General features: G+C 44.4%; 1 protein-coding gene across 1 annotated transcript in view; it reads right to left on the bottom strand.

Annotated features, from left to right (window-relative positions):
- The window catches only part of PAMR1 (peptidase domain containing associated with muscle regeneration 1), a 72,565-nt gene that overhangs the window by 9,396 nt on the left and 38,182 nt on the right, over window positions 1-24,987 (bottom strand). Inside the window, exons 4-6 of the mRNA XM_041723046.1 lie at window positions 24,827-24,941; window positions 20,502-20,719; window positions 17,957-18,064 (exon numbers count right to left, since the gene is read on the bottom strand). Coding sequence (XP_041578980.1) covers window positions 17,957-18,064; window positions 20,502-20,719; window positions 24,827-24,941 — 441 coding nt within the window. The remainder of the gene's footprint in view (window positions 1-17,956; window positions 18,065-20,501; window positions 20,720-24,826; window positions 24,942-24,987) is intronic.

Raw genomic sequence — 24,987 nt, 5'->3', positions numbered from 1 at the left:
CGATGGTACCCAGAGGAATCACCAGGAGAAAACTCATAATAGAAAATGCATGTGTTAGACATGCCTTCCCCTTGTTTTAACGATCTATTCTTAAATCAAGAAGTATTTCATTCCATATTCCATATTCCATAAATAAATTTGACACCACAACTGGCTCTCTTGTGATCTCGTTCATTTCTTTCTCAAGCTGTGGGAGCTGGGCAGGCCTGGACAACATAAACATTGCACCTCAATTTTATGATCAGTACACAGGGATGATTGTTTGCCAGTGTCGTTGTATTATCTTCGCATTCCCTAAAGCGTAGGCAATTAAACAAGACTCTTCAGTTTCCTATTTGTGTTGTACCCAGAAAGTAGAACTTATTAGAAACAAGGCTGCACCTATGAAATGAATTTAGATTTTATATTTCATCTTCAAGGACACAAGTGTGTTGAAAGGTAGAGTTCAAAAATACTAGAAGAGGATATAAATTCAGAGGTACAACAAAGTTCCCCTGATCTCCAATATATGCTTTCCATCTAAACATTTAACAATATCCGTTACAAAGGCATTTCTTTCTGGGGCACTTAGGTGGCTCAGTCAGTTAAGCGTCTGCCTTCAGCTCACATCATGATCTCAGGGTCCTGGGATCGAGCCCTACATCAGGTTCCCTGCTTGGTGGGAAGCCTGCTTCTCCCTGTCTTGCTACAGTTCCCCCTGCTTGTGCACACTTGTTTGTCTCTCTCTCTCTCTCTGTGTCAAATAAATAACATTTTTTTAAAAAGCATTTCTTTTTAAATTATCTTTAAAAAAGATTATTTATTTATTTATTTATTTATTTATTTATTTATTTATTTATTTGACAGAGACAGAGAGAATGAGAGAACAAGCAGGGGGAGCAGCAGGCAGAGGGAGAGGGAGAAGCAGGCTCCCCAATGAGCAGGGAGCCTCATGTGGGGCTCAATCCTAGGAGACTTGGATCATGACCTGAGCAGATGCTTAACTACTAAGCCACCCAGCCACCCCACATTAAAAAAAAAAAAGGTATACTTATTTTAGAGAAAGAGAACATGCATGCAAGAGGAGAGAGGGGCAGAGGGAGAGAGAGTATCCCAAGCAGACTCCATGCTCAGCACAGAGTCCAAAATGGGTCTTGACCTCATGACCCTGAGATCATGACCTGTGGCAAAACCAAGAGTTGGTGGCTTAACCAAGCCACTCAGATACCCTGGGACTACCTTCTTATAGTTTGAGATTCACTAAATGCTAAACATATGGCCCAGAAACAACCAGCAGGCGCCCACGGGCTGCAATCATCTCAAAAACATGGTGTGTCATGCCTGCGAGTTTGAGAAAATGGAATTCACTGCCAACACAAAAATCAGGAGACAGCACACAAAAATCCATATTACTGGCTTCTGACAAAATTCAGACCTGGAAATCCTGGGCCTGTATTACCACATGGCAACAATCCATTAGCATAGAGAAGAAGCTGTCTGCTTAGGTGGCAGCTGCATGCTTCCCTTGGCCACAGCCCCTGCCCGCTGCCTGGCCCTAGCAGGCCTAGGCTCTGTGGTCAGTTTTCCTGTCAAAGAGCTAGGCTTTGTGCAAAGAGCTATGTTTTTTTGCAATGCAACCCCCTTCCTCCTTCATTTTGAGTTTTCTTTGCTAGAGCTCATGGCCAAGAGAAATTCTAGGGATACTTAAGGCCAGTCCTAGAATACTGAAAGAATATGAACTATACTCCAGCCACATCAGCCTCAGAAGAAAAGAAATCCCTTCTACTGTGAGCCTGAGAGGTAGGTTTTCCTCCTTTGGGAAATAAGGACTTTCGTGGTCCACCAGGCTCCTGCCCCATGATTTCCTAAGTTCAGGATTCTCCTGGATCATATTCCTAACTACATTTAACATGGGTTTAACCAGCAGGAATGCTGGAGAGTTCTTGAGCCTTTGGAGAGAACAATGTCTTGGGATAATTCAAGTTATTGGTCTTTCTCCCTGAGAGGTTTTAAAAGGAAACTTAAAGAGAAACTAAGTCAGGATATTCAAACAAGTCTGCCCAAGGCTGAGGAATTCTGCTATATTTTTAGAATTTTCAGATGCCTACTCCTTTATAATGTGACATGCCTGAGATCAGGTCACATGTGTATGTTTCATGTAGTACGTCTTCCAATTCTCAGAGAAGCTGTAATTAAATCAACGCTGCAGCTTAAATTTGATGAGATCTTAGAATGGAACTATTATTTGATTTTAAGTTATTGCTCACAGACGGTCACCAGAACAGAGCTTTCTAGTGCCGGATGATGCTTTCAAGTAAGGGTTCAATGGAACATAAGTATATGGCTGGGGATGCCTGGATGGCTCACTTGGTAGAGTATGCATGCAGGGTTGTAAATTCGAGCCCCACACTAAGTTAGAGATTACTTAAAAACAAAATCTTAAAAAAAAAAAACCCACAGAACTATGTGGCTAAAATTCAAGGGAAATATAGGCGATACAAACAGATTTAGGAAGGATTTGGATGCTGTCGTTGTCAGACACTATTTGAAAATAAACATGCTGAGTATGCTCAAGGAAATAAAAGAGAAAATTGAGAGCCACAGTAGAAGACTGGAAACCTTAGAAACTAAGCAAAGGAGAAATCTAGAACCGAAAAGTGACAATGACAAAAACACGCAAAGCTCAGTGGGTGAGTTTAATAGCAAATTAGATACAGCTAATGTGAATTAATAAACTGAAAGATAACTTCTAAGAGAATTCAGCTCAAGAGTAAAAAAAAAAGTGGAAAACATACAGGAAAATGTAAGGAAACAGTGAGAAGGTTAATAAAGACATGTACCTGACATCGAAGGAGAAAATAGAGTAAAACCAGCATATAGAGATAAAGGCTGAGAAAGTCCCCCAAACTGATAAGAGATATCAACCTACAGATTGACAAAGTCCTAAGACAGATAAATATGAAGAAAACCACAAACAGACCTATTATGCAAAACTGCTAAAAACCAAATCAGTGAAAAAATTTTAAGCAGCCAAAGGGGGGAAAAATGGACAGGAAAAGCATACTTTAAAATAATTATAGTCATTATCTCTGGCTTGTAACATCCAAAATGACTTCTGCTTCTTTATACTTTTTTCCTATGTTTGATCATCAGAACATATAACCATAAAATTTTGTTGTTTATTATTTTTTGGTTGTTTGTTATTTTCATTTTTTAAAGTAGCAGGCAAATGGTTTGGGTCCTCCCTGCTCAGCCTATAAACCGAGCATTCAGTCTGTCATGCATTGTTTTATGGTTCCCATACTCTACACTCCGTGTAAATCTCATTACCATCTCACATAATCATAGAGTAATCCAGCTTCCCTGGAGCTCAGATTTAAATGAGCTTTGTCACCAGACTCTAGGGGGGAAAAGAATGGTCTCCAGAATAAGGCAGCTAAGGTTTAAATAATTATTTGGTTCCCCAGTATCCAAAGTAAGTACACAGCAGGTCCTCAGTAAATATTTGTTAGTAGATGGAAGGGATAAAAGGGTTCAATTTATTCATTCTTCCACTTAAAGAACTAGAGCGTGGGAAAATTATATAATTCTCCAAACCTTGCTTCTCTGGTCTGTAAAACAGGATAATAACACTTACCTGGCTGGGCTGGTTTTGAGGAACAATTTACATAACACGTTGCCTCCTTTTCCACCTTTTGCCTTTATTTACAAAGCACCCAACTTCTTTTAAAAGTCAATGCCTCAGGGTGCCTGGGAGGCTCAGTGTTAGGTGTCCTACTCTTGATTTCGGCTCAGGTCATGATCTCGAGTTAGGGTTGGAGCCATCTCGGGATGGAGCCCTGGATTGGGCTCCCCTTTCAGCACTGAGTCTGCTTGAGGACTTCTCTCCCTCCCTCCCTCTCTCTCTCTCTCTCTCTGCTCCCCTCCCCCCACTCATACCCTCTATCTAAAATAAAATTATACAAACCTTTAAAAAATATCAACTCCCCAAGTTCATACACCTTAAAGAAAACCCCACAGGAAATCTAAAGGCCTAGTACTGGGTCTATTTGAATATAAAGCAATATTCCACTCTACTTTCTGGCCTCTTGGTAATGTCTGTGCATGATGGGCTTCCAGCCCTGGGTTCAGTGTGTTGACTCAGACTTCTGGGTATCAGCCATGGTCTCTGTACACTCATGTCTTTTAATCCTGCGAAATGAGCCTTAAATTGTAGTCTTGTGTCAAACATCTACTGGGCATCATTCTCTCTTCCCTCTCATTTATTTCCTCTACTTTCCAATGGTGAACACTCTCCATGGATGCTTTTGAAGAGGATTCTAAGACTACCTCCACCCATCTCTCTCCCAGTTTAGACATCTACCTGTTGGGTCCACAGACCATCTGCATCTCATCAGAGCACCTCCCCAGGATTACATTTCAAAAACGATCTCTTTATGTCCCCTATGGGTTCTCTTTTTACAATCCTTTGAATCTCCTGATTGAACAGATCCTTGATCCTTTTTTATTTGACTTTTAAAGGTCTCTGTGCTTCCTTTTCTCCTCAATGGGATGGATGTTTTCACACAGAGCCAAATGAGAATGTAAAACATCTGCATCCCTGGCCTGCAAAAGCATCAGGCTCCTGTTTTGCTAAGTACAATATTCCCTGATTGATAATAACTAGCACATTGCCCTGTTACTTTTGGAACCCAGCCGGGGGGCATGAACACATTAAGTTTAGCATGCCCTGACATGCCGTTTCATGAACAAAAACAGTACTTGGGGTGCATTTCTGTTTCAGATAAACATTTAAAGAAAGACTCTCTAGCCTCATCTTCTTTATTCTCAAGGCAACAGTCTGAGTTGTTCACCGTGATGCCTCCTTACCAAAGCACCTATGATGGCTTTGAGATAGCTCTTGCAGTGAATGCTACTGGTACCCCACCCAGGTCCCCTCATATCCTTTGACCAGCCCAACTTCTACATGTGTGCTTTACTGCCAAGGGTTGCCACCTTCCACCTTCAGAAGACTGCCCTGGGACATGGGCACCATCTTGCCCACATGAAGATACTTGTCCCCTTGTGCCAACCCCAAAGTTGCTTATAGACAATGGCTACGAGGTGTGTAAATACAAAAGCTCAACTCCTATTCCTCAAGGCATCATGTACACTTCCTAGCACACTACAGGGTCCGGCTGAGTCTGGGAGTTCAGTGGAAATCACCCTTGCTTGTTTTCCTCCTCTTTCCCATCTTGCTTCTCCAACTCTCTTACTGGTTGATCTTGGGAGTGCCTCCTTTAATAAATTATTTGGGCCCAAATGCTTGGCCCAATGACTGCTTTGAGGGGGAAACTAACCAAGGACAGCTCTATTTTCTTAGCCCTGGGACTCAGGGCCCCTCATGTCCCAGGAGACAATCCTGGGAGGTTACAAGACACCAGAGGGGTGGTCATCTCAGCCCTGGGCATGAAGCTCTGTATGCCTTTCAGCTCCTGGGAGATTTTGGGGAGGATGACTGATGGGGCATCTAGAGAGGCCGGATCTCATCAGACGGGCCTCCATAGATCCTCTGATTGCAGGTCAGCCTCACACCAGAAGAGCTATTTTACCTTAAAGGATCAGGTGCTCTGAGACAATGGGCTTCTCCAAGCTAAATCCACCATGTGAGGATTTGGTGCTGTCTGTGTAAAGCCAACAACCATGTTACAACCCAAAGGAGCAGGAGGAGGCCCAAACAATGACAGACTGAACTTCTCACAAGTCTGAATTATGGGTCTTTTAGACTTGGATTTAAGCTGACTTAAAGCAAATAAAGTCATATCTCTCTCTCCCCTGATTGGTACACTAAGAGTCATACTGGATAGAAGGTAGCTGAGGTGACCAGGTCCGGCAGGTCTATAAGAAATGGACATGACGATGGAGACATCAAAGAGCATGTCAAGATAATGTGGAGACATTTTTAGGACAAGTGGTTCTTCAGTGCACACAAATAACACTTTTTTTATGTCCTCTGGTCAGTCAATAATATTGAATATTGACAAAAGGAAGTCCACACCCCTCATCCCTAACTTAGGAAGTGGACCCACCTCTCCATCCCCTTAATAATCACAAAACTCGGGAGGGGGCATATCCCAGGTATGGCAAGAAAACAGACCTCTTCTTCCATCACATTACTATCTACCAGTACATCCTTGCTCATAAAAATATTTTTTATGAATAAATGTAGAATTTCAATATGATACACCAAACACCCATGAATATCTGTCTTTTCCTTTTGCTTTGGTCTCAAAGGAGTAAGTTCAAATTCAAAGACAAGATCTATAAAAAGCCCCTAGGAGGTAGGGAATCTAATCACTGCTTTGCCTTTTGGAAGTCCAGAATGCCTCTCTGTAGAGAAAGACTAGGGGAGTGCTGTGCACTATGGATTTCATGGCCTGATTTTCTTTCTTTTTTTTTTCTAAGATTTTAGTTATTTATTCATAAGAGACACAGACAGAGAGAGGCAGAGGCACAAGCAGAGGGAGAAGCAGGCTCTCTGTGGGGATCCCGATGTGGGACTCGATCCCAGGACCCCAGGATTATGCCCTGAGCTGAAGGGAGATGCTCAACCGCTGACCTACCCTGGCATCCCAACATGGACTGATTTTCTTGCACCATATACTGAATGACTGTTTCCTCTGTGCCCAGCAGAATAAGGCACTGGAGGATGTTTTCCTGCATCTTTAACAGCAATGTTTTTATTTAAACCCAGAAATAGAAGCGATATCAGTTAAGGCTTATTGTACTAAAGTCCTTGAGATACCTCAAGGCTCTCTGCAGCCTTGCTAAAGCACTTTTCTAAAGAAAAATGGTTTGGGGACTTCCTTCCAAGTACCTACACCCCAGGTCAGATTTTTACCAAACAAAATATTCAGAGGAGTGTATGTATACACTATACATATTGTTATGTATTTTTTTTTATTAGCACTAATTCATCCTAAGTGACGAGTGCCTTTTCTTAACTTTGTTTCTAAAATTACATGAGAACCTAGGACCCTAATCAAGGAATAAGAGCAAAGGTAGTCATGGGAGCCTTGAATGAATGTGAATGGGGAGTGGGGTCTCAGCACACACTAGCCAACCCCAGCAGCCGACTGTGACCTGAGATGCAACAAAGACCTCATCAGGCACAGCTGATTGAACTGGGTCGATACCTCCCAGCGGTGGTAGATGAGAGGATACGTGCTCATCTGGAGGGGGGAACCTAGTGAAATGGAACTAGGTACTAATCTAGATACTTCTGCTAAGAATAACTAGTGGGGATTTGTTGGGATGTTTTGTCACATTAGTGTTCTCTCTGGGGTACTTTAACCAGGGCACATGTTAAAGTTAATGCCATATGGCTAGCCGATCAAGGGCACAATTAAGAAAGGTGAGACAATTAGTGAAAACCTGGTGATATTTCCTTAGGTTGGGACCACTCACTTTCTAACTTCCATGTGAAAAATGCTAGGCGGCAGAGCTTGCTCAAATCCTTCAGAAGATTCCAAGCCTTTTGGGAAATATTATAGGCTCTCTCCACAAACACCACTGGAGTGAGTCTCCAGTCACTTCCATCATCCCACCCAATAAAGAGCTGAGCTGGTTCTTATGCACACACACTTGTGTGTGTGTTTGTGTCATGTGTGTGTGTATGTGAAAGAGAGAGAGCGAGAGAGCGCGCGCTTATGAGAGAAATAGAGAGAGATCAATTCTTGGGGTTAACACTAGATCTTTTAAAATCAACAAAACAACCATATTTTGAGCATCCTTCAGACAATGCAATCCTGAAATTCGTTACTCAGCATTATCAAACGCTTACCTAGTATTTTAAAGAAATAACCAAATGCTGATCTAGCTGACCTGAACTCCAGCCCCCTATTAAGTTGGCCTCTCAATGAAATATTTTCATTAGGTACCTCAGGCTGAGTTCCCCCCAGAAGCAGGCTGTGAGACAGAGATTCGAGCAGCCCCAGGAAGGACCAATAGCAGTGTGGGGGAAGTGAAACAGGGAACTTCACGGTCTTAAGAAAGTTACCCCTAGGGGCAACAAGGTTCAATGCCATTGGGAAACTCTGACAGTGCAGAACCTGCCTCCAATTTATCCTGCCCGGGGAGCAAGGGGTATGAGCTATTATCTACCAAATGCAATCAGTCACTTGTTGAAGGATGATGCGATTCACGCGAATGCCTCAGCACCTCCAGTCTGCTCACTGGATGAGCCAGTGGGCTTTGGGGGCCCAGGAAAACCCCCGCATGGAGTTGCAGGCGGGTGGGGTTGGAAGCCAGTGGGTCAGCATACACAGTAACCAGGGAAGCATCATAAAGCCTAGCTACCTTTTATCCCCGGCGGAGGTGGAAAGATCTAGTTTTTAGAAATACTTGGTATAAAAATAGATCAAATTTGATATTTACAAGACAGAAGTGAGAGACATTTCCCCAGCACCCATCTTAAGGAGAAAAAAAAGGAGTAAGGGTTGCAATAAAACAGGTAATATTTGCGTCTCCAAGGGAACCTGTCTTCACTTTCACTTCTTCTACAATTAGAGCCGTACCATCTAAGGCATTTCTCTGTTTGCCTTTGCTGCCAGAAAACTCAGAATCAGAGACAGTCGAGGCCGATCACTTCGCCGGACGCCAACGCCGAAGCTCCACTGAACTCTCTCGTCCCCACTAACGTTCTCTTTCACTCATTCTTGCCCTGCTTCTTATTTTGATTCCTCATGAATACAATTATTTATACCCCACTTGCTTTCAGAAATGGTTTGGTGTCCTTTACAAAACTGCACATCGAAAGCATACACTTCTCTTCCCGAAATGCATGCGAATGAAATATTTATGGTAGCCAGATGGCCACCTGAGGAAAAAGAAACTAAACCGGGCTACTATTTGGTGTCTTTATTAAGAGCTGAATTCCAGTGCTGTAAGATTAACTGAGAATTACAGCAAAGAAAACAGATCCAAAGTCAACACAATCCATGACCCCATTACCTCGCTGGTGCTGGGGGCTGGGTGATGGAGGGTGTGTTGGTCTCAATTCTTAGCATACTCTTGGTATCCAGTCATTCTCACTTGTCACCAAAATCAAGGAAACAGTTCCTGACAGAAATTCTGTTCTGTTTAGAAAAGGCATTAACTTGCCTATTGGGGCTTTGTTCATTCTGGAAACCTGAATGAACATGAAAGCAGCACCCAGAGACAACCACTGGATGGGCCCTCATCTCTTCTTCACTTCCCCTGTTCGGCTTATATTTGAGTGCAGTTCTTTGGGCCAAACCAATTATCTTTTACCTCCACAAAGGTCTTCCCCAACCAGGCTTAATGACACCAACTGGAATCCCCACTACAAACCCTTTTTATCTCTTTCCAGCCAATAGAATTCTGTCCCCCTGATGTTTTCCAGCCTTCTGCGGGTGTGAATGAGACAGTATCCATGCGAAATTATGCTTGGATGGCACACACTGCTATTTATTCATCCGGCAGCAATTTGGAAGCTGAGGCTTACAATTAGCTACTTGATCTTAATCAGTATTGTCCTTGGCCCCTGGTACACTGTGTCTTTCGGATACCACTTTTCCGGTGTTTGGATGGCCTACTTACTTAGACAGCTGACATTGCCTGTGTCTAAGAGACAGGTCAACTTTGAAAAATGTTCAGAAAGTACTGGTCGTTTTACTTTTGTTCAAAATCAACCGGACACATCCTCATTTGGTGGAATAAATGAGTGACCTAAGTAACTGGTAGAAACTTAGCTGCCCTCCACCTAGTGGACCTACTGGGTGACAGGCATCTCAAGGCTTCCCCACATCTCAGGTTTCTGAGTCAGCTGCTGAGGATGAGGTGGGAGGTGGATAATAATGCTAAACTACTGGAGAAAATGTCCCCCAGCAGTGTTTATAGTCAACTTTTCAAAATAAAAGAAATACTCAACATGGAAATGGCCCGAACAAGGCAATTCTGTACTATTTAGCCTTGGGGATGAAGACAGTGAGCTGCTGAGCACATCTGAGTCCTAAGAGACTTTGCCCACTTAGTAATGCTCATCTATCACCACCATCGCCATCACTACAGGACTTCCTACAGGAAGCTGTGGCCGGGAACTGTGTGGCATGTGACGTTCTCCTCTACACTTGACAAAGGCTAGGATTGGAATTGTTCTATGGTTATGCCAAATAGAAGGAAAAAAATAAACTGTATAGCCCTGTCTTATTTCCCCAGTGCCTTGTACCTACCAGACACTCAAAAATGTTTGGCTAGATGAATCTGTAAAGTGGCGGAGATAACAGTACCTGCCCCGTGGCGGCGTGGAGACAATGAAGTGAGCCAATGTCACATAAAGCACACAGCCTGGCCTATACTGAGAACAGAGCTAGCAAGTACTGTTGTTTTTTCTATACTTAGATGCCAGTGAGAAAGTCTTATATTTTGCAGAAGGGAAGCTTTCGTCTTCAGAGGCAAGGTGAGGGACACATAGTGAATGTACCACAAGGCAGGAGCCTTTAGAGAAAAGTGGGGGACCTAGCTTCTGCCAAGGGGCTGGTGTCAGTCTCAGAGTCCATGAAGGCAGGGATGTTTGTTCCCACCACAAGTTAATTCTGCTTTTCTCTCACATTCTTCCACTCTTTGCATCCTTTAGCCTCTTCCCTTGATGGCTACAGCCCATCCTCGCTCTAATGGATTACCTCTTAACCCAGAACCAAAATTAAATCTGCCTCTTGCATTAAATTCTTGCCTCAGTGACCTCATCTGCCAAAGCAAAAGCCAAGAGGGCCCTGTCAGGGGCAGGCAAGTGGAAGCAAATTCTCAATAAAACGATGGTGGGTCTGGCCCTCTCTGATGGGTGCTCCATCCCGAGCTCTTGGACGTAATCAGGCTGGAAAGTTGACCGTGTGGCCTCACCCATCCTCTTGTTATCTGCTGGAATGCATTCCAGAATGAAAAGGATTCCTGACTTGAAAAATGCACCCCTTCTATGCCAACCACCAAGCACCTTACCCTGAATGGGGTATAGCAATGCTTCGGTTAAGAGGCCAGATGCCCATGGAGCCCATCAGGGCTAATGCTGAAATGTTACTTCATCCACGTAGACTCAGGTCCACCCAACAAGGAATGATCCACATGAAAAGGAACCTTCTCCCCTGAATTATAAAACAAACACCTTGATAACTACATATAAGGAGCTTCTGCCGTGTTCGGTAATAGCTTTTGCTTTTCCAATCTTATAATCTAAATGGGATGGCATCCCTCTAAAATACACCAAGAAGGACATCAGAGACTCATTTCCATGTTAGGGAGGCTCAGGTGTAAGGGGATGTATCAGAAGTTAGAGGCCCACTAACTTGGTCTTTTGGGGTCCTTCCAATTTCTGAAGGCTCTGGGCTCTCAAGTACTTGTGGGTAACAACCATGGATTCCCCAAGACTCTTCCATGGAATTGTCCCTCTACCTCTCATGCCATCTCAAGCCAAGTACGAGTCCACCTCATGTGAAATGAGTGACTTCTGAAAAACCATGTGAGAAAAAGGGAGGCATAACTCCATTCATCATTTCTCACAGCCTCCTCCTGGGGATGCCCTGCTTACAAGGGCTCCCCATCCACCACGCCCAATGTGGGTGTCTTCTCCTGGGATCTAGGATGCCTCTGTGACAATGACATTGGCAGTGTCTACTTGCCCTATTCAAACCAGATCCTTCTTGGCTGTACGCAAGTGCAGTGGTGGCAATACTTAGTATCCAGCAACGATTTGGAAAAAGCAGTTCACAGAAGAGGCTTAGAAAGTCGAGGGGAGAATTTTCCTAAACACTGCAACCCCAAGAAAGGTGTGTCATAATCATCTAGTTTGTAGACAATGGTGCTGTTCCTCTAATCCCTTATCTGGAAAATCCCCTACTTTCTGCCAAACGTTTAAATGGCCATAATGGGGAGTGGGATGGGGGATACAAAAGAGGGTATTACGCGAAGTGAAATAAGATTGAGAAAGACAAATGCCATATGATTTCACTCATATGTGGAATCTAAAAAACAAAACAAGCGAATAAACAAAAAACAGAATCAGATGTAGAACTACAAAGAAGCAATCAATGGTTGCCAGAAGGAAGGGGGTAGGGGATGGTGGCCTGGGAAATGCAGGTTTCCAGTGATGGAATGGATAAGTCAAAGGGATAAAAGGCACAGCATAGGGAATATAGTCAATGCTACCATAAAGCGTTGTACGGTGGCAGATGGTGGCCAGTGGTGGTGAGCCTGGCACAGCCTATAGAGAAAGGGAATCACTGTGTCGTACACCTTAAACTAACATGACATTGTGTGTCAACTATACTCAAAACAAAACCCCAAAAACAAAACAAAAAATATCCACAGGGGCACTTGGGTGGCTGTCAATTAACCATCTACCTTCAACTCAGGTCATGATCCCGGAGTCCTGGGATCGAGTCCTGCATCGGGCTCCCTGCTCAATGGGGAGTCTGCTTCTCCCTCTGCCCCTTACCCTATTCATGCTCTTTTCTCTTGCTTTCTTGCTGTCTTTCTCTCAAATAAATAAAATCTTCCAAAAAAATTTTTTTAAACAATAACAGTTCCTATGACTCAATTCAGTGCCTTCTGTAAATTATTTCATTCCATCCCCACAAACACTCTGAGAAATACGTGATATTATCTTTCTGAACTTTATAAATGGGGAAACTGAGGCTCCTTGGCGTTAAACAAGCGGTTCAAGATCATCCGGCTGGTAGGTGGCAGGCTAAGAGTCAAATCGAGGTCTTTCTGCCCACGGAGCCCAAGCTCTTCACCCCGGGATGTACCATCTCACTACGGACAAAGGTGCCCCTGTCTTCCATCAATTAAGGCTAAGACCAGCCCTTGGAACAGCGTAAAGCCAGGAACCAACTCCGTGTTTACAATGCCTCCCCTGAGAGACCTCAGGGCAATGTGCATGCCTCCCACCACAGCCCAGGGGTGACCATGCCCTGGGGGTGGCCCCGGCACATTCCCGCTGCATCAGTGTCACCGTTTCCATGAAAACCCCAATGTTCCTCATCACTTATTCTGATGAGATACACGATTGCCCCTTTGAAGCTAGAGCATAAAGTGTGCCTCTCATCTGGGGCTCTTTCTTCCCAGTCCTTGGGCCAGGCAAGTGGGAAAGCTCCCGACGCTCCAAACCCCACACGAATCCGGGTTCCCCAGTGTTCTCTAATTGGTGGAAGCCGACTTGTTTTGTTTAAAGCGCGTCGGGGCCTGCAGTGTGAGCATTGTGCCCCGCGACTAAGCCCGTCTCCGGCCCTTCATTAGGATGCGGGGGAGAGCCTGGCATCGGCAATGGGGCCAGAGGAACAAAGGCGACATGGAAACTGGAACGGAGCGCTGAGTCCCTCGCTCTCCATTTCCACCAAACAGGATTCCCACCATTGACGCAAGAACTGATGTTTGTCCTTGTGCTTCATACAAAGAAACAGGAAACTTCACAGGGAAGAAAGGGGGTCGGGGGGACCCTGTTTCCTTACACCCAGAGAGGTTGGGGTCATTGAGGGTGCTGGCAGGAAGCTAGCGTGGCCCCAGAGTCAAGGAGGGGGCCGCTCCCCGGGGTTTGCTCCCGGAGGAGGTGACCTGGGAGCAGGGGCCACAGCTCCTCATTGGGAAGCAGACCTGGGGCAGCAGGGCCGTGCAGGGCACCGGGGCTCTCACAGCCTCTGGACCACTGAACGAGCCCAACCTGCACCCACTCTTTCTTCCTCTTTCTCTGCTACTACCCTGAAGTCTGGGCGCGAGGCCTTCCCTCACACCCATTCATCTTCCTCCAAAAATAAATCCATTTTCGGGGCACCTGGATGTCTCAGTGGGTGAAGCGTACGCCTTCGGCTCAGGTCATGATCCTGGGGTCCTGGGATCGAGACCTGCATCGGGCTCCCTGCTTCTCCCTCTTCTACTGTTCCCCCTGCTTCTGCTCTCTCTCCTTCTTTCTCCCTATCTCTCTTAAATAAATAAATAAAATATTTTTTAAAAAAAGGAAAGAAATTCATTTTCAACTAGACAAGAACAGACCTTAGTCTCTCAAATGTGAGTTCTAATTCTTTATTCTATTATTTATTTATTTATTTATTATTTATTTATTTTTATTTATTTTTTTTTTTTATTCATTCATTCATTCATTAGAAACACACACAGAAAGAGGCAGAGACACAGGCAGAGGGACAAGCAGGCTCCCCACAGGGAGCCCAATGTAGGACTCGATCCCAGCCAGGACCCTAGGATCACGCCCTGAGCCAAAGGCAGACACTCAACCCCTGAGCCCCCCGGGCGTCCCTGTGAGTTCTAATTCTTATTTTGAGGACTGATATTTATAAGACCTCGTCTTGTAAACTGGTGAAACCTTTTAGGGACCATTTCGGCAATACCTCTCAAAAGTTTAAATCTGTGTCCCCTTTGAGCTAACAGTTCAACATCTAGGGATTTCTCTTACAAAAATACCTCTACGTATGAACCAAGAAATTAGTGTAGGATATTCATAGCTGCTTTCCTTATAACAATTAATTAAGTATGGTATCAAGTCCATCTGAAGGGATTAGATGAATAAATGATGGTATATACATCCCTACAAGGGAATACTCAGAAAATTACTTGTTTTAATGAGGTAGGTCAACATGGACTGGCCTGGAAAAAGTGTCCATGATACAGGCAATGAAAACAATAAGTTGAAAAATTGCATATATCCCTCAATCTCTTTTTTGTTTGAAACAGGTTTTTTAACTTTGGCCGATTGACACTTGGGCCAGATAACTCCCTGGTCTGGGTTGGCCTGGTGCACTGCAGGATATTTAGCAGCATCTGTGGCCTTCCCCCTGCAATTATGACAATTAATAGTGTTTCTAGATGTTGCCAAAGGCCCCTGAGGATGGGAATGGGGGCCGAAACCACCTCCGACTGAGGATCACTGGTTTAAAATATTAATTTATCAACAACTTAGGTTCCCACATCACAGAAAAAGGTCTAGAAGGACCACATTAACAGTGGTTCCACCGGGACAGAGGATGGGTCAGGGAAAATAATGTTCTCTTTCTATTTTATATGCTGCTGGGCTATTTGATTATTTTTACAAGTATATATTTCTTTAGTAAGTAGGGAGAAAATCTATTTCTATTCTAGTCCCACTCACATCCTTAAATATATACAGAGAAAAGGATGACAACAGCTTATATCAAGAGACAGTGAATCAGGATTCTCTTTGAAAAAGAGCAACAGGCAGAGCTTACCTGGGAAGGAAAGTCCTTTGAGGCGACTAGATAATGGGACGCGATGACATGACCAGAGCTTATCTATTGTTCATCTGGTGAGAACCGTGCCTGGGAAACTGTGAACTAAATGGGAAACGTGGAATTCTAGCCTGGAGTTTTGAAGTTGCTGGGGACCACTGCCTTGCGCTCTCTGCTTCAAATCCTTTATCTGCTAAAAGGAACATCCACCTTCTCACAAAGACTTCAGGAGGGCAGACCATTAAAGTAGCATCTATGAAGTGGTCTCCCCCTATCAGATTTGGTCCTACATAAATAAAAGATGGGATTCTCATTAATATTTGATTTGGTGCTTTTAAAGCTATTTTGTAAAACAAATGCCTAGTCCAATTTGGGCATTTCAAAGTTTAGATTATCCCAGAATGCTTGAGTTTCTTGTTCATTTTGAAGCAGTTTCCTCCAGGGATATTTTTCCAGTTCAGTAGTATACTCATGAGGAAAACAATGAAGCAAATCTTTTTTTTTCCCTCTTTATGTTTTTCTAGCTAATGTAACTCTAGGAAACCACTAAGGTTTGTTCAGAAATTACAAGGTAAACTGCCACAGCCAATTTTTGTGATGCTTCCCTCATTGAGTTAGTTGGAACTCCTGCTGAATTTCCTAGAAGGAAAACCAAATCTAAATCTTCTAAAAAAATAATAAAATGCGTGGTACCCCACATGATTACCAGCAAATGATGTATCAGATATCCACCACCAATACCTTCACCTAGTTACAACTACAAGATACTGAGGGAATTTTGGTTTCACATGACATCTTAAAAAGTGGCTAAGAGGAATGCTCCAGTCCATCTATGCTGCTGTTTTGAGACCAGAGTGAATTTAAGACAGTTTGTGACTCAAGTTATGAATCAGTTCATAATGACATATTTTACATTCTTTTTCATTATATGTATTTGTTTTGTTTTGTTCTGTTTTCTGGATGGAATGACAATTCTGAAACAACAATGTTTGGCTCATAAGCAACTCATACATATATTAGTCACAACTTTTGATCAATTTCTCTCTTCCTCCACCCCACCCCTGCCCTCATTTGACCCAGCTTCTTAAAGCTTTATGCCTTAGTTAGCAATATTTCACTTCTCTCCAATTCCAGCTCGTTTTTAAAATCTCTAGTTATTGTGTAATTAATTTATCAAGAAATTAAGCCTTCTTTTTTTTTTTTTTTCCTCCCTCTGAATTTAAAGGGTAATACTCGGGATTTGCCATTGTCAAGATTCCAGATTCACTCTATAAGTGCATTTTTAAAACAAAGAGAAAGCTACAGCTCTCCTCTCTGCCTTGCACACAACATAGCAGGTTCAAAGGAGGCAGGAACCATAAAGCAGAAGACGTTTTTCTAAGCACCCAGCAAAACCATGCTCAGGTCAGCAGCGCCAAGCCACAGCAAGTGATGCTTTCACACTCAAGGACACACTGTTGACACCGTGGCTTCCGTCTGCCTTATTAGCAAGGAAAGCTCATGTAAATATTGACAAGTGTACAAATTCTAATGAGTGCTATCAGACCAGGGCCCCTCATAGGATGACCCCAAAGTACCTGTGCACACTAGTTACAAGTAGTTGTAGCATACACTATTGGTGATCTGTGCTCAGATGCGTTTTCACTACTTTGGGCTCCTTGCCTTCCCCATCCCCCAGTCTATACTGTTTTGCTTCCAATGGCCTGCACCTGAGATCTCTTTGTCGATTCAAGGGCTACTGGAACCACTCGGCCCACATGCATAGAAAGTCAGGAATGTTCTCCTACTGGCCCAGGGCAGCCCTTGGTCACTGTCTGGTTGCAGTGGGGTGGTAAAAATCCAGCTGCCTTGCTATAAAGCCAGGACACACTCGGAGAAGTAATTTACATGCCAGATTCCACTGAGGCTGGATCTTGCCTGAAATCACACCTTTGCTTGGCTTCCCTCCCTTCCCAGCCTAGCTTCCCCACTCCCTTGCCAGCTTCTTTGGGAGCATGTCCTGATACACCACCTGCACCCACACTCACCACTCAGGATCCACTGGGCGGGGAACCCTACTCAGGCTATTATCTGTTCTTCACTTTCCCCCAAATCCTGAATCTTCTCATTCTTCTGCCCTTCTCATTCCACGCTGATAGTTACAGGTCATGACACCTGTTTTAGGGCTCAAACTTCTGTTAAGACACACGTCACACACAAGCCTTGGTTATCAGCGACCCTTGATAAATGACTTCTGGTGACAGTGTTGAGTTCCTCTATTGTACTGGTTTCAGATCATGCAACAACATCCTGGAGTCTATGAATGCTACCCTGGGGCAGAAGCCCAAAATTCAGATCTTACAATGCACAGGGAGTTCAGACTGAGGGCCACACAAGACTTTATGATAGTGGCTTTCTACTCTTGGCCCTTCTTCCATGTTTTTGAGCTCTGAATACTATTTGAGGCCATCAAAGACATATCTTTTTGAGGGGAATATGCAGCATGTAAGGTCTTGAAATGTCAATGGGAAGACCTGGGTGGTTGCCAATATCCCGAGTCAGAGGCTGCCCAGCCAATAGAACCACTCATGCCACCCTGGACAGAGGCTGCCCAGCCAAGAGAACCACACTACATGCCACCCTGGACAGACTGTCCTAAATAGCAAGAAACAACATTCTTCAAGTTCCCAGAGCCCTCTCCACGTCAGCCCCACGTGACACCTTAACTCCCACTCCAGAGGCATACTCACGATTTTCACAGTGCTGCCCAGTGTAGCCTGCCAGGCAGGCACATTTGTAGGATCCAGTTTTGTCAAGGAGGCAAGTGCCATCATGGAAACAGGGAGAAGAGGAACATGCTGTAAGAGAAAAGGCAATTTCCCTCAGTGTCACCGTACAGCGAGTCAATCTCCTCAAGCCTAGAGCCCTGACCAGAGTCTTTCACTTGCTTCTTTACTTTTATCTCTTTTATTGGATTCATATTGCCATTATTTGAGAATCCCTAAAACAGGTTTTTATCTGATATTGTTTGAGATTTTTGAAGGCCCCAGAAGTATGTTCCTATGGTCTGAAAAACCTAAAGCCAACACAAATAAGTACACCACATAATTAGAGTAGAAGCACGCCTTTACCCCTCCCAGAGGGACTCCAGGGGAGAAAGGCAGCCTCTGGGAGCTTTAGATCATCTTTTTTCAAGAAAGTATCCTGGGTACTGGGGGAAAGGAACTGGAAGATCTTCATGACACCTTTGAAAATGAGCTTGAGAATTTCCTAACATGCATTTTATAAACATTAGGCCCTCGAGCTGTTGATGTGTTTAATTAAGAAAGGGTTGTGGGTTCAAATATGATGGGGAAGCACTACTGGCATTAAATGATAATTAATCAGGTTTCTTTACTGCAGAACTTCTCAGAATGTTTCACGACCTAATGTGCACCGCAAATTCCTCAGAATGACATAATGTCTGGCCTTCCCCAAGCTAATCTGATCTCAGAACCTGCGTTTTGCAGAGGACTATTTCCTACAGAGAACACTTCGGGAAACAGTGGTCTGCGTGCTAACCCCTAACCCTACCTCCATTTGCCAACTGGAAATATACCGCTGGGCCCAGTTCCACAAGCCCGTATTGGGTGCTCGCCCTGTGTGAGGCACCGGAGTGGGACACCCTGCTTCCCAAACCAGAGATTTCTGATGAGAAAAATACAATGACTATCACCTGAGGCGTAATTTATTTAGTGTCAGGAAAGGGAAAAGTGTTATAAGATGCTCAAACTGGGGCAAAGTCACAACCTGATGGAATAAGAGAAAAGGTTTAGCAGAGGACAACAAATGGGATACAAACCCTGAGGGTTGCGATTTGATGTGCAAGGTGGAGGAGGTGACCTTAGCCGGAGGGAAAAACCTGAGCACAAGCACACAGACAGGGTGTCTGAGGAACTGGGAGTGGTACTGTCTACCTGACAATTCAGACGGGCATTTCCCAAAGCTCTCCCAAACACTTCTGTAGTGTTAAGGAGCCCAGTTTAGGGCAGAAAGAGACCCTTCTGACCCTCCCCTCAGTCACAGGGTCATAGGCTGGTGAGCCACTGCTGCTTCTCCCTGGCTCCCCTGACAGCCAGCCCTGCTGACTGCCCCAAATACCCACACACGTGTCTCAAGTGTAACCCTACCCAGTCTTGGCTGGCCATATATTACCAAGGGCAGGGATCAGCCACAGGCTCACCACGCCACACCACAACACAGCACACCACAGTGACACAGCCTCCAGAAGCCCCAGGCCTGCACAGCTCCACAGGGGACATCCTCGGAAGGCAGTAGAACAGATGAGAAGCAACGGCGAGAGCTCACATGGAGACAAGCTAAGGGAAAGGCAGGTGGGGGCTGTCTGCCCATCCTGCTGAAAGGACAAGGCTAGAGAAGGATGACCCCACTGCCACTACCGCTTTTCCTGAGACTTCTGTGTCATACCTTCCATGAGAAGACATAGCAATCAAAATGCCACTACAATGCCTACTTAGGTATTTAAAAAAAAAAAAAAACAGAACTTCTGAGCTTGGTTTGTAGAGCCGGATACAGTGAGATCCAATCTCAGAACAGTGAGAGCTGAGGGTACTTCCCTAGGATTGTGTGTTTGGCTCATTTTGGTCAAATCCTACTTCCTGATATGAACAGGGCGGGAGTTCAAGTCAGGCTTGGAGTTACTCACAAAGCAAGTGGCATTTACCACTGAATGAAACACTTTTAATGCCTATTTTGCAGATGACAGACGGAGGCTCAAGGCACACCTGCCATTGGGCAGCTACTGAGTATGTCCTATGTACCAGACACCATACTAAGCTCTTCACCTGTTTCATCTCCCAGAACCTCCTTAATGGAGCAGGACCTATGCTTTTTCTTTATTCACCGATTAGGAAACTGAGGCCCAGAGAAGTAGAACTTACCCCAGGTCATACAGCTTAATCTACCAGGGCTCCAAATCCCATGCGCTTAACTACGAGAGGCCCCCTAGTGTGAGCCGTAGAGCCGACTACTTTGTGACCTCAGACAAACTACCTGGCCTCCCCTGCTCCAGCGTCAATACAAGGGCATCCATAATAACTAGCTAAGCTTCTGGTGAACATTTCTGAAATATACCTTGCCATTTATTTCTTCCTTCTCAAAGTGTAGGTTGCTTCCAAGAACCCAGCACACTGGGTTTTAATAAGGCTGTGCAGAGAGAAGAGGGTGCTGTTCAGAAAGGAGATGTTTGTCTGGAACACAGCCATAAAACGCTACATTTATCTCCATGGCCTTTACCTGTGATCTCCTCAAATATGGCATGGAAGCCATCGAAATTCTTGGAGCCATCTGAATGGAAGAGGATGTGGAGTGAAGAGTCTGTGCTCCGGATGGGAGCTGGCCGTTCATTGCCACAGAAACGTTTGATGATCTGGCCGTTGCTACTGTCCCCGTCACGGACCTCAACATAGTCATACTGGCACATGTAGTCAAACTCCAGGCTCAACATGATAAACCTGTGGGTAGAGAGGGTGACAACAGGAAACAGGTGAGCCCTGGTCCATCCTGAGAGGCCAGAGGATGAACAAGTCTCAGAGGAGTGGTGCCTCTGGCCTGATCCAATAGGAAAAGGGTCCTGGACAATGGGACGTCAGATGAATTTCTTTTAGCAGAGGGCATGGTTGTGTCTGCTGTGCGCATGTGTGCGCATGTCCAGGCAGAACAGCGCATACCACATGCTGGCCTCTCTTCCAGGGGCACTTGTCCTCCCAGTCAGCATGGCTGGTTCCTTCCTATCTTCAGGCCTCACCTTAAATATTCTCTCCTCAACAAGGTTTCCTTGACAACTCTTTATAAAAGAGATCCCCTGTTCTCTTTATAATGGGTATATAAATTTTAATTTCTCTTATTCATCTTCTTGATTTTGTGTTTTTGTGTGTGTGTCTGTATGCAATGTATACATGTCCATCTCCTCCACTAGGTGAAAATTTCTTGAGTGTAGAAGAGAACATCTATCTTATTCCACCATTTTTTGCATAGTGCCTAACACAGTGCCTGGCACATAGAGATGCCAAGCAAACATTGGTGAAGAGGTGGTTGGATGGATACTATAATTTTACAATAGGAGAATGGAGAAAAGCACATACTGTCTTGCACAAGTCAATAAAAGAACAAAATCTTTGCACATTCCCCTGTTTGATGGAAGGAGAAGAAGGCAAGATCTTCTGGGTAGCAGTAATTCTTGCCACCAAAGAGTAGAAAAGGTAGCACTATATCAGAATTTCAGAACTGGGGGAGATCAGATAAACCTGTGATTTCCTAAAAGGGTCTTGAGTTTGGAAATACATTAGATCAAAATACATTAGATCAAAAAAGCAGACAATGACCCCAAGCTTCCAGTAGCAAGGGACAAGACAGGAGGCAGCCACATTCCAGAGCAAGAGAGGAAAAGCCATTTTCAGATCATTCCAAAGGGAATGCTTGGGTACCACGGTCACAGAATGTACATCTGTATCTTCTCCCTCATATTTTGGAGAAGATAGAAGAGCTCACAATAGCCACCTGAAAAGCTGGATGAGGGCCTATTTCTACTACTTTGGGTAAAAAGTTCAAGTGCCAGGATTAGAGAACACTAGAACATAACGACAATCGGTATATTTTAAATGCACTTAAAGGTCTTACTAAAAATAAACCCTATAACTGATGTTTATTCTATAAAATTTTTTATCACAAACCTTTCGTAAGGGACTCTAAGGCCCATTAATCATGCTTTGTGAAATGCGGTCTAACATCAAAGCAGCTGAGATCTCACCCGGATGCCATTGCTAGCTTGTTGTGGGCCCTGACAGGTGACTTCTTTCTCTGGACTTTGGTATCTCTGTTTGAAAAGGGAAGCAGCAGGGTCAAGGCCACCACTCAAAAAGAGATCACAGCTTTCTTCTGAAACTGAAACATGAGATATTGCAAGTTGTATTTGTATCTGTACATTCATTCATTCATACTTAACGTCTATCTGTGGCCAGACTGCTCCGTGGCGGGCGCTGTTCTAGGTGCTGAAAGCACAGCAGAGCCCCAACTAGATGACACCCAAGCTGTGCCAGCCCTAGCAAAGAGTAGTTCTGATTTGGGGGACAAACAATAAGCAAGGAAACCAGAAAACAAGGTAATTCCATAGAGTATTAAGTGCTGTGAAGAAAGTAAGCCAGATAAAAACATAAAAAGTAATTGGGGAGGGTAAGTTTTTTATACAAAGTGGTCAAGGAAGACCTCTCTTTGAATCTGATATCTGGGCAGACACGTACATGATGACATAGAGGCAGCCAGTGAAGGTCATGGGGGAGAGAAGTCCAAGCAGGGGACTCTGTAAGTGCAAAGGCCCTGAGGCAGTAATGAGTTTGGCATATTTGAGGAACTGAAAGAAGGTCAGGGATGCCGTAAGGTGGAGTATAAAGGGGAGAATGGTATGAACTGAGGTTTGTGAGCAAGGAGAGCTGAAGCCAGATCCTGCATGGTGAGGAGTCTAGGTTTTCTTCCAAGCCTGATAGGAATGAGCTGGAAGGTTTCAACAGTAGAATCAATGACTGGATTTAGGATCTTAAAGGATCACTCTAGTGACTGAGAAGACAGCAGAGCTGGCAAGAATGGAAACATGGAAGCCAGTTAGGAGGTCATCGGAGAGTCAAGGTGAGAGATGGTGGTGGTAAAAGTAGAATAGTGGCACCAGAGTCAGAAATGGGTGGACTTGAGATTATTTTCAGGTAAGAAGATAGGTCTTGTGATGGCTTGGCTGCAGTGCTGGGGAGAGGGGGGCAGTACCAGGGATGACTGCCCAGCTTTTGGTCTGAACATTGTATATGTGCGTTAGTGTTTCTGTTGTTGTTATTATTATCACTGGCCAGCAAGTCCAGGTTTGACTGGAAAGAAAGAAATCTATATATTTCTAAGCCTTTCCTAGGCATGTGATGTGCTTGTCCAATCCCTCTACCATTTTGGATTTTTGTTTGTGAGAGATTTCCTTTGCATCCTGGATCTTGGAGAAGCTCCTCAGAGCTCCCTAAGGGGACCACAGGCCTGGTTCCTGAGGTGCTTAAATAATATGTGGCATTAACACCTGCCCTTATCCTCCCTGGCAGACCCCACCTGAAACCCCTCAGGTGTTCCTTATGCTAACCTTCCTCTGGAAAATTCCAATTAATGAGCCTCACTCCCAACCCCAGATCCTCAAGGGGGAGACCAACCACTGGGCACCAGCTTTGGTGAGGAGAATTGACAAGGGGACCTGTTTTGCTGGATCCTTCCAAGGCAGGGTCCCACATGTTGCCCCTCTTGGAGGACAGAGAGCCATCTGAGGAACCAGCTGCAATGTGGAGACCTCCATTGATCCATCCAGAAAATACTTATTGAAAACCTGCGCCCTAGGAGAGTAGAGATATCTATCACTTCCACCCTCCTTACTGGGAGAAAGGGAAGAACTAAGTGAACAAGGCCTCTAGAAATCCCAAAGGTGAGCGGGCCACTCCGCTTCCCTAGAGAGGAAAAGGAGAGGCATTAGCCAGGAGAGAGGAGATGTGCTGGAGGCAAAGAGGAGTTCTTCCAACATTTATTCATGCAACAAGTATCTAGCAAGCTGCTATGGTGTGTGCCGTGTGCTGCTCCTGGCACTAGGATGCAGCAGTAAACAGTTCGCATAGAACGGCACTCTCTTGTGCTATTTATCGAGAGTTACAATAAAACTGGGTCTGTAGGTTGAACTATGGCATAAGTTAAATATTTGTGAGGACTCCAAAGTTCCATAAGAAGAAATGGCTTATCTTCCACACAAAGAAGAGAAACCTGGTTTATTTATTACAGGGGTGGTGGTTGTTCTCTGAGAAGTGGTTGTTTTCGGTGAAAGGAGCTGATAAGCAAAAACCCCAATGTGGAGAATAAATGCCTTGAAGGTTAGATCTGTGCCTTTAATTTCTTCCCTTTCCTCCCATAGAACCCAGCCCAGTCCTGGATGAATAGGAAGACTTGGTAAAGATTTGTGGATGGGTAGATTGCTATCAATATTTTGCTTTGTTGGTATTATCCTTGGGTCAAAAGAACCTAAACCCCCTAACTCCCCATTCTAGGGCCGTGAATAACAAACATGTAATTGGCTGTAGTTTTTACCAGGCTTTGTCCCATGGAATAGTCAAAAGGTTAAAAAAAGCCTCCAGGATACATTTTCTAGTTTGGTTTTTTTTTTTTTTTTAAGATATATCCATTTATTTTTATTTTTATTTTTATTTTTTTTAGATATATCCATTTATTTGAGAGAGAGAGAGAGAGAGAGTACGCGAGCATGTGCAAGCAAGCAGGGGAGGGGCAGAGAGAGGGGGAGAGAGAGAAACTCAAGCAGACTCCATGCTGAGCAGGAAGCCCAACTCAGGGCTCGAGCTCCTAACCCTGAGATCAGACCAGAGCTAAAATCAAGAGTTAGACATTTAAACCAACTGTGTCACCCCAGCGCCTCACATTTCCTACTTTTAAGAATAAAGTGCTGATGATTACCCTGAGGTTACTAGGATCCAGGGCCCTCAGCCTTCTTACTGTGTTTCCTTATAATCCCAAACTCCCTAATTCTGACCCCAGCCCCTTACCTTAGCTGGATGATGAAGCCAGGTTTGGCATGAATGGTCCATTCGCAGTGAGCGTTTAGGGGGTAGCTCTCCAACAAAATCTGACCCTTTGAGGCCCGCAGAACCTGGCCACATCCTGGGAGGAGAAGATTGGGGCATGGAAATTGGAGTCAACAGGAGAG

Source organism: Vulpes lagopus, chromosome 11 (assembly GCF_018345385.1).
Source record: "Vulpes lagopus strain Blue_001 chromosome 11, ASM1834538v1, whole genome shotgun sequence".
NCBI lineage: Eukaryota > Metazoa > Chordata > Mammalia > Carnivora > Canidae > Vulpes > Vulpes lagopus.
Note: the sequence above shows the minus strand (reverse complement) of the source record. Positions and strands in the feature narration are given on the sequence as shown.